Raw genomic sequence first — 10,813 nt, 5'->3', positions numbered from 1 at the left:
TCCAATTTATTTCGCGCATGTAAAAAAAACATGTAGGTAGGAAAGAAAACCTAGGCTTTAAAGAGAAGACCCATCTATATCCGCAATTTACCTCATTTTTTTTATATACTTGATCATTGCAAACATTGGAATTGCCCCTCCCAAGCAGGCAAGCACACACAGAAAAGATTAAGGCGGTATACGAGGGGTAAAGGGCTATGGAAGTAACCATTCATGATTGACAACATAACACAAATAAAAAAAATCACAACCAGATTCAGATCCATGCCAACAAACTAAGCATAATACCAAACCCCAATCCATAAATGCAAAATTCCTTGCATCCTAACAAAAATTAAGTATTGCAGTCATCAAATATCTCCATTGAACCAAGTAATAGAGTATAGTAACCATGAACATTTCAAGTCTTAAGCCATAGTTGCCTTAAAATGAAATAAAGTACCGATAACAACAGAAAAACACGAAACTAAAACAGTTCCAATAGGACAAAACCAAAATTAAACCAAGTCATTAAAATCCTCAGCTCTCAGAATCCCCAGCTAAGCGCAGCAACACCAACAGAACTGAAACAAACCACAGAACATTATAAAAAAAAAAACATTTACATAGTTATCAATTTCACTAAAAGAAAATATCCCTATTAAAATCTATAATAGCAGTCATATTGAAATTATAGTCTTACAACTATAGTTTCAATACAACTATAGAACAAACATTTCTAACACATAAACCAACACAATTACCAGCGAAACATCAAATTAAAGTACGCCCAAGATTTTCAAAAATGCACTAGGCTTAAGCTTTGCATAATTTCATATTATTTTCAGCTTCTTTCACATTCTTTGATGACTTGACCCCTCGTAACTTTTTTAAATACTACAAACTACCTAATTAGGTTATGTTTTGAGCATTAAAACACTAAATTCTATTTTAAACCAAGGACCAAAATATCGCCGATATATCCGATATATACCGATTTTTTGTACACCGATATCGATATTTCCAATATATATCTACCAAATATTGAATTCTTTTTTTCCCGATATATATAAGAATTTCCGATATAAAACTTTATATCGCCGATATAATCGATATATACGATATTTACAATATATATCGTTTGACTTTTTGACCATTTTTTAATATAAATCCGATATTTCCAATATATTTTCGATATATTTCTGATATTTTTGATATTATATTTCCGATATATCCAATATTTCCGATATTTTAAATAATTTGAACTAGTCACAAAATAAATAGATATATCCGATATATATCGGTTTTTGAATACACCGATATCGATATTTTGGTCCTTGTTTTAAACTACAAACTTCCATCGTCCAAACTCCAAACATGTTTTTCCTCATTTTATTATTTACTTAATTTTATCGAGGCTTAAGACTCAAGCACCTAGCCTCGCCTCACAGTGAACCAAATTGTGCACCACATTTATGAACCAAATTCAAAATATTAAAACAGGTCTATTCATATAAGCTCAAAGTTCTCAAGTATCTCACAAATTCTACCACAATAACATGAGAATCATCTAAATCAACTATCTCTATTAAAACCACCACAAAAATGCAGCTCATAAGCCATAACTAGTAAGAGAAGTAATAACCTACAAGCAATCTTCAATTTGAAATCATACCCAAGACTGCTAAACCAAATCAAAACTACCCTAAAACCATTAAAGTATCACTCATCAAATTCCCCAAAACAGCATAAAAATCATTCAATTTTCAAATATCTACACTGAAACAAATAATAATAACTCATGATATATCATTCTTAAACCCAATCAATGATAAATAACATTTAATCTACCCCCATTTCCCACAACAGCAAGTGATACATAAACCTCCATGTCCAAAACCATTAAACAATCACAAAATAAAACGTACCCAAACACACAAACAACCCCATTTCATTAAAAAAAAAAAGTAAAAAACTTTACCAGTACCTCCTTTCACCGCCACCACGATCACCAACACCCTAACCACGGCCACCACCATACCCACCAACAAAAGGAGCATTCCTCTCAGGTTCAGCTTGCCTACTAACACCTTCTAAATCACCCATACCAAGAGCAGCATGCATATCCATAGTCTCCTTATCCACTTCAATAGTCTCAACTTTAATAGCAGATTCTTCAGGAACAAAATCCATCTCCTTTCTCTCTCTTCTTCTTCAAGTTTCAAAGATATCCCACGAACTGGTCCACGTTGGATACTTCTCTCTCTCTCGCTCTCAAAAATGCAAACTCAATTATTCAAATGACAAGGGACTGAATGATTGATTCTTATTTGAAGATTATAAGATGGTGATTGGATCCGCATATATTTAATTGGTAAAAAGAAGAATCTACCCGGTTGTTGGTATTTTCGATTTGATGCTTGGCCAACACAATAAACAAATATCTCTTCTAGATGGGAGAAGGTGCTCCTGCTAGAACTATGTTAAAAAAAAATCGTTTACCAGATTGTTCATTATGATAATTTGGGACTTGCAAATTTCTGGTTCCTTTGTTTTTTTTTTTCGGATAAGTAATATACACTTGGAGGGTGTATACAACACAAAAAGTACAACTGGTGAGTGAGATCCTCACTTGAAAATCAAACTATAAATCCTTACTCAATAAACCTACCGGTACAGATCATACGCATGAATTACATTCGGCCAATCTAATGCAAGGTATCTAAATTGGTAGGTTTTCCCTTTGAAAACTATTGAGCATCCTTTCACATCTAACGCTGTGTGTTTCATTTGCATGTCTTTGGTTCCTACAACAAGTCTACAACCCTTTTAGTGTTACTTGATAAATTTCTTTACCAATTTCTTTTCCCAAATTTTCCCCCTGATAAACTTATTTGGATTTTGAACCTAATACACTAAGCGACTTAATCATGGTAGATTTAATGCAAGAACCTCTTAATAATAATTAAGCATTCATAATACAAATACAAATTAGTTGTTTCAGAGAGAAACTCACACAACATAATTAGAAAAACCAACTTCTACATTTTATCATGGTCTCATGGTTGGGGAAGAATAGGATTTGTAGTGCTGAAACCCCCATCAACAATAAGGTTAAGGCCACTCACATATTTAGCCTCATCACTAGCTAAATATAGCACTGCTTCTGCAATATCATCCGCCTTCAGCTGTACTCCTTTTAGATTTGCAGCCTGACCAAATATTTCCTCCACCTCTCTGTCTTCCTCAACATTCATCATGCTCCTTGCCATTGTTGTTGCAACTGCGTAAGGAGAAACACAATTCACTCTTATTCCATGTTGTCCCAACTCGACACACAAGCTCTTTGATAATCCTACCACAGCATGCTTTGACATAGTATACGCGTGCGGTATTCCTCCAGGGCGGAGCCAGAAATTTGAGTGAGGGTGAGCCACCCAGACAACCAAACATACAAAAAAAAAATAATAACTAATTTCTTTTAAGTAATAATTCAAACTTAACCCAACTACAAAACAAGTATATTTCGAACATCAAATATCTTATAAAAGGATACAATAGGAACATTAGATCAAGAGTCTCTAAAATGTAATATCCAGAGAAGAGGGCAATAACCGGTAGAAAGCAGTAGACAACTAGACAATGTGGAATATTGAAGTGAACGGGTAAATGTCAACGCTAAGGTATGCAACCCTTTGCAAAAACTTGAGGCAGAGACTGGCAAGCAGAGCATTGTTGCGAGAGTAAAAGATCTCAATATGAGCATTTTAATATTTTAAAATCCACCACTGAACAAATATATAATGAAAACACTAGTAGAACAAGATCACGGTGCAAATTCCTTCTTGAGCACGTACAAAAGCAGCTACCAAACGTCCCATTAACCAAGATCACATACGGAGTTTACCAGCTTCACTAACGAGTAACAAGTCCATTTCCACAACCTTAGACCAAAAGTCATCATATCCACGTAAGGACCTATTTACAGTCATTATTTTCCAACACTCTAGCATGGGTTGGAACATCTTCAATCTTTATAAGCAACACCAATATGGGATCTTGCGTCTGGTATAAAAATTCATCCCTAAGTCCCTAACACAACCTCTATTGACTAAAAAAAGTAAACTCCACCATTTAATTAAACACACCTCATGTCTCAGTCGGCAGTCGTGATGCAATAATGACAGCCATAATTAACACTAGAACACATTGACTCCCCTCAAAAACTCTTAAATACAACCATAAATGGACCTAATTAACCAGAATAGACAACCGACAAATTGCCCTTAGAGTTGTAAACCTAAGTATTTAGTGAATTCACGACAAGAAATTAAGTAAGAGTTGCCATTAAATAATATGGTCTAGGAATCAGTACAAAAAGATAAAAAAGAAGACAATAAATTAAATAATGTGAGTCTTACTTAGTTACTCCACAAGAAGTTAAGAAGAGTATAAATCTTTTAGTAGAATAATTGAGAAGGGAGTTAGGAAAGAGAAGTGGAGTGCGTGAGGGGTTTTTTTGTTTGGGTTTATGGCGTTTTTTTTTTCCGGAAAGTTGAGGGTGAGCCGGGGCGTACCCTGGCCCCCCTGGCTCCGCCACTAGGCTCCAGCTATAACCGAAGCAACACTTGCTATGATGATTATACTTCCCTTCTTTGCTGGGATCATCACTCTCGCGACATGTTTAGCACCCAAGAATGAACCATAGGCATTTACATCGAAGACTCTCTTGAAATCTTCGCTTGTGCAGTTCACGACACTTTGACCAAATTCGCCACTGATGCCAGCATTATTGAACATGATATCAAGTTTCCCATGTTTAGCAACGGTGGTATCAATGGCATTTCTGACATCATTTTCTTGAGTAACGTCGCAATGAATGAACGATACATTTTCTCCCAAGCCTATCTCCTTGCAGAGTGAGTGGCCAAGGTTGTCTAAAATGTCTGCAATGACTACTTCAGCACCATGGCTAACAAACAATCGCCCTGTCGTCTCACCAATTCCCCTAGAACCACCAGTTATTAGTGCTACCTTACCTTCTAACCTGCAAAACAAGAATTCTTGGCTTTATTAGTTCTTTTAATTTAATCTTGATTTTGCGAAAAAACTAAAAGGCGCTATAAGTTAAAATCCATATACACATTTATACACCTCACCTTTTCGCTAAGGGTACCTGCTTAGAAATACATGTTGGGAAATTTCACTAGAAAGTCACACCTCAATCTAGCTATTTTCTATCCCAAATGATTTCAACTTGGAGCTCACACCAAATAAATCACCCACCCAAGACTTTGGTAGTTATCACAACAAACTCAAACAAGCAAAACCACTAATTTATCATCACCCATAATAAGCAAACAATAAATAAGGAAGTAAATAATGCAAAGAGACACAAAGATTTAGGTGGTTCAGTAAATGTTACCTACATCCACACAAGAGCCGAGTTTCCTTTATAGCAAAAATTAGAGAGTTTACAAGAGATATCAAGAATCAAGAACAAAAGGCCTCACTTAAACCCTAGCTCAATAGAGCTCCCACAATACCCAAGAAATGAATCTCTCAAAAGTTGTCTCAAAACCCTAATCTATTTCCTTTATATAGGTGTACAAAGAAAAAAGGTGAGAAAATGGGCTTTGGGCCGAAATTTTGTTAAACTGTCGAAATTCCGAAAAGTTTCAGAACTTTAGTTTCAAACGACACCATCAGGTCGTTGGGAGGTAAGCCAGCAACATTACTTCCAAATGGTGCATGTAGACCGCTCAGTGCTTTTCCCAAACGACTTCGCCAAGTCGTTTGGCTCTCTCACCACGATGCCAACATGTCGCTCAAGCTATTTCCAAGAGCATCATTCTCAAATGACCTCGGCAGGTCGTAGAGGCTTCGTAACATCGACGCTTTGACGTCGTCCAAGCTTGCTGGTGAGACACCGAGCTTAAACGACGGTTCCACGTTCCCCAACAATACATGTCATCTTCACCTCAATCTAGCAAATGAAAGGGGTCTGGGCTTTGGAGCTAGCGCGCAGCTCAAATGGTCTTGCATTTGTCGAGATTAGATGTCACACCCCGAATTTCGACAGAATTCGGAAAAACATTATTTGTCCCCGACTCTTCGATCTCCGAGGTGTGACGCATTCTCCACTCCCAAAAACCCATAAACAGTTTTAAAATATGCGGATAATTAAAAACCAATAAAAATTTCAATTATACATAAGTCCTCTTCATTACAAAAATTCCCAATTAAGATTAGGTTACAAATCTCTTTTCAATAACTCTTTAATTAAAATATACAAATGAGAATACAAAAATATTTTCTAGACCGAAAAGCTATATCACCTCAAGGGAAAACAAAAGCGTGATCCCGAGATGTAACGCTTAATGCAAACCACAAGCAAAGCCTAACCTTCTTCAACACTAAACCTCGTCAAAACTTATCAACTATGTTCATTGAATGAACACACCCGATAAGCAAACATGCAAATCGGGTCAAGATTATAAAAATGTTGGTGTGAGTAGCCCTAATACAACATATATATAATATACATATACATACACAATCCATACATACAATTAGTTCCTCCATCGAGCGCCTTTAACTTTCAACGACTAATACAACATCCTTAAGTTCAATAACTAAAGGCGGTGTAGTTCCTCCAATCGGCGCCTTAACTTCCCACTAACCACACAACAAACTATACTCATAATAAATAAGGCATGTAGTTCCTCCATCGGCGCGCTTTTAGGTTCTAACTAAACTATAACCCACCAACCATATACAAATCATCTATCTAGATATATATCATTTACCAACATATTACCATAATTAGATTATTTCGGGCTTTTTCTTTGTGTGTCCCTAAAATCACGTCAGATCTATGTCTTACCTAGTTTCCCCACAGCTACCACAATCGCGAACCCAACGAACATGTACATCCACATGCCTCCCCTTACATAATGAGCCACTCGGTGCGTAACCACCCCGAAATGGATGCCGCGACACCGTAAATCCTCACACGAAGCCAAATCTATGTAAGCACCGCCACTATTCTAAGATAAAATATTATGCGTCATCGCTCTATTTTGCGAACGGAATATATCAAGCCAATTATTCGCCAATTTCGATTGCCCAACACATGGGTCAATCACATCTTATATATACACCCAACACATGGGTCAATCATATCACATAAGCCCACACAAGGCAAATCTCATGAGTTGTGGTAGTCGGTTCTAGGATTTTCGTTCGTAATTTATTCAGTGTCAATAATGTTTATGACTCATAAGCATTTCTACTATACCACGCGTCGCGGGGTCAATTACCTTATTGCACTAAGCCACAATACATAGAAATATCTCGGTTACCTCATAACCATTTTCATTCTTTCACGCCAATATATTATTATTTCTACACCACACTCCCGCAAATATTCACCAATACTATATTAGCATCTCACATATAAAATAATGGAGTGTATATACATTTTTCCACAGTATTGCGAGTAATATAACTATCTCAACATATTATATTATGTCACAATGCTTCAACGTGATCGCATATACATTTTATTATAACGTTATTAGGAATATAATATCTCCTAACATCTCAATATCGTCCACGTGTCAAAAATACACAACATCAAGGTCAAATCTTTCTTAGATAATGACCACCAAATTATACCAAACTTCCCAACATTTTATTACTATATGTGTCCATATAATATACACATAAAACATAAAGAGGATAAACGGTCCATTAAATCCCACAATCAAAGCCCAATATATATATGCTTTACCCACTACTCACGTCAAATCTAAATTAGATAATGACAAACCCAAATTATATAATATTCGACAACGTTTTATTATTACATTTATCAATATAGTCAAATATGTGAAAAACTGGAAAAGTCAACGGTCGACGGTCAAAGCCAAAGTCAACACATCATGGTCAAAGTCAAAGTCAACACATCATGGTCAAAGTCAACACATCATGGTCAAAATCAAAGTCAACCCATCATGGTCAAAGTCAACACATCATGGTCAAAGCCAAAGTCAACACATCATGGTCAAAGCCAAAGTCCAATGTCAACGGTCAAAGTCAACCCATCATGGTCAAAATCAAAGTCAACCCATCATGGTCAAAGTCAACACATCATGGTCAAAATCAAAGTCAACCCATCATGGTCAAAGTCAACACAATGGTCCGCCAAAATCAACACGCCATCGTCGTTTCAAACCAAGTTATCATTGTCAAAGTCCAACCGGTTAAATGGTTCGATAGGTTCAGTCTCATACCACGGTTCATGGCTATGGTCAAGAATGGCTCGTGGGCTCATGACCAAAGGTAATGGTTCGGACCCAACAAAGTGAGCCCAAACCTTAAACCCTAAGTCTAAAAAATTGAAAGACCCATGTAGATTTTAAGTCCAATGGACTGGTTCATGCAATATTAGATACGGGCCCAAAAACGTATACTGAACTGGCCCAAAACACAACTGAGTTCGGCCCGAAAACAAACAAAGAAAACTGTCCCAAAACTTAACTTAAACTGGGCCCAAACTAGACTTAATTAAACTGGTCCAAAGATACTTAAAATCGGGCCCAACCAAATAAATAGAACCGGCCCACATAAAATTAGAGCTTTTGGCCCAACCCAACAGCTAAGGCCCGAATAAACCAACCCAGGCCCAAGCCCAAATCGGCTTGGTACTGTTCATCATCTTCTTCCCTAACCACCACCACCAGCAGCCACCAAAACCGCCGGCCACCATTCCCCTCTTCCATCAAACCGAAAATGAAGAGAAGGAAAAACCAAACCACTTTACTAAACACAAAAACTTCAAATGTTTAAATTTCGATTTCACCAAAACTAGATCTGAGATAAAATCGGCCACCATTAAAGCTTGGTTCAAGCTTAAATCGACAGCACTACTATCAAGCCCCCACTCACCCAAACACCCACAACTAACAATAGACCAACCCACCATCACTCAACCAAGAGAAACCAACCGAAAATCAGCCCAACACTGGTTCGGCCACCGCCATTAACGCCGGATTCGAGGCTCCATTCCGCCCACTGTCAAGCCCCCACTCAACAGCCCCACACACACAACCAATACACCACAACAACGAGTTCAACCCGCCACCAACCAAAACCCAAACAACAACCACAAACATATAAAACCTTCAGTAGCCCAGTAATGGCGTTCGGCGCCATTGACGCCTGTTCAAGGCTTCACTGCCCCACCAATCGACTAAAAACAGTTCCAACTCACAACCACTAGTCCAGTTCACAAAAAAAACAATATAAACATAACGATTTATTGATTTCACTTAAGCCGCCATTAACGCTCTGTCGAGCTTTCGACAGTTTAATACAAATCCGAATTTAACAAAGTTTAGTAAAACCAATGGCACAAAGTCCAACACAATAGGAAAAATGAGCAGTATGAAAACGAAATAGTATACGCCGATATATGTAAACTACAAATCCGGTGAAATAGCAAAATAAATTACTCACATTGTCTCAACAAATTCCTACTTAATTCCTCCGAACCGAGCCGTCGCTTCCACCCTCCGAAATTCAAATTTTCATCTCTCTGCTTCCATTTTTAATATTTTTTTTTTTATCTTCGAACCCTATTTTCTAGAAAAAGTGTTTATATACTTGGGTCCGAAACCCAAGCCCAACACAGACTCGGGCCCAAAAACCAGGCCCACGTATCCCGAGTCCGGTCCAACGAATTTTGAAAATAAATAATTAAATTAATTAATAAATATAAAAATACGTATTTAAAAATACGGGCGTTACATTAGATATTGGAATATATAACAAAAGGCAAAGAGTAACAGGTGCTATGAAAAAGAAAAACATATACATTATTTCTTACATAGAGTGACTCTAGATGAATTTAGCTCGTGTTATCCGTTTTTGTGATTGAGATATTAAACTTTTAAAACAGGTATGTCCCAGGAGAGCTTTGTAACAACTAACACCTGCAGTTCGTTCCAAAATTTTAAACAGGAACGCACCAAATATGTGCCATCATTTTAGGGACGCAGTTCACAGGAACGCTTAGGTTTTGTTCCAAATCTGTTCAGGAACAGATTTAATACATTCCAGAATCCATATAAGAAAAAATGGTGTATCTTCCTTTTAGAATAAACACAAATTATTAGAAGGGTTATTTAGACTTTGGTCCTACTATTAATAGCGAAATTAGGTTTTGGTCCTATTTTTCAAATTTATTAGGCTTTGGTCCTACATCTATTTGTTGATTGTGAGTCAATATAGTTAACCCTGTTCAATCTGTTTGTATTTTCAAAATGACAACATTACCCTTCAGTGTGCTTGTCATGAGACACAGAAATCTCAAGTTTTCCACCAGCCACCATTATCATCTTTAATAAATTTAGAACCAACTGCTCTAGTCATGTTTACAACTCCCGATCAACCAAAACAAACATAATGCCCTAATTCTTTCAAATTCAAAGTAGAGTTAGCAAGATTTCAAATTGACTTCACATCACTGTTGAACAAAACTCCAAAAAATATTAACTATTTAAACTTACTTATGTTAATATAAGTTAAGTCACCTGTAATAAGAGACTCGTTTTCGAATCTCGCTGGAATAGTGGTAGCTTTTTTGTTAAGATGTTCATGTGAACATGAGAAAGAAGAAGAAAAAATTGTACCAGTTGTTATTAATGATAATTATGATAAAGAGGAAGGTGAGATTCTTGAAGAAGAAGATAATAAAGTGGAATCTAATGCTAAATCTGGTGAAACTAAGCCTGGAGGATAATTCAATCCGATATATTTCGTCCCCGCT

The 10,813-nt window shown here is 36.8% G+C and overlaps 1 protein-coding gene and 1 long non-coding RNA gene across 2 annotated transcripts; both read right to left on the bottom strand.

The window, feature by feature from the left end:
• Positions 1 to 334: 334 nt before the first annotated feature.
• On the bottom strand, positions 335 to 2,694 carry LOC147483075 (uncharacterized). The gene is made up of 2 exons (XR_015206025.1): positions 1,967 to 2,694; positions 335 to 563 (listed from the first exon to the last, which is right to left on the bottom strand). It is a non-coding gene; the product is annotated as an uncharacterized LOC147483075 (long non-coding RNA).
• A 234-nt stretch (positions 2,695 to 2,928) lies between these two features.
• LOC147483074 (secoisolariciresinol dehydrogenase-like) lies at positions 2,929 to 10,376 on the bottom strand. The gene is made up of 4 exons (XM_086579480.1): positions 10,321 to 10,376; positions 4,597 to 5,047; positions 3,966 to 4,044; positions 2,929 to 3,487 (listed from the first exon to the last, which is right to left on the bottom strand). The coding sequence occupies exons 1-4, from the start codon at positions 10,374 to 10,376 to the stop codon at positions 3,039 to 3,041; spliced, it is 1,035 nt and encodes a 344-aa protein (XP_086435606.1). The 3' UTR covers positions 2,929 to 3,038.
• Between the last annotated feature and the right edge of the window lie 437 nt (positions 10,377 to 10,813).

This window comes from Coptis chinensis, chromosome 8 (assembly GCF_015680905.1).
Source record: "Coptis chinensis isolate HL-2020 chromosome 8, ASM1568090v1, whole genome shotgun sequence".
Taxonomy (NCBI): domain Eukaryota; kingdom Viridiplantae; phylum Streptophyta; class Magnoliopsida; order Ranunculales; family Ranunculaceae; genus Coptis; species Coptis chinensis.
The sequence above is the reverse complement of the archived record's forward strand: the minus strand, read 5'-3'. Positions and strand labels throughout refer to the sequence as shown.

Bases quoted from the DNA above. Each gene is read 5' to 3' on its own strand.
- LOC147483074 (XM_086579480.1), bottom strand. From the start codon at position 10,376: ATGGTGGCTGGTGGAAAACTTGAGATTTCTGTGTCTCATGACAAGCAC. The intron at 5,048-10,320 runs GTAATGTTGTCA...GAACTAATAAAG, and splicing joins CATGACAAGCACACTGAAGG to CCAAGAATTCTTGTTTTGCA. The intron at 3,488-3,965 runs GTAAATAGGTCC...CTTGTTTTGTAG, and splicing joins AGTGTTGGAAAATAATGACT to TTGGGTTAAGTTTGAATTAT.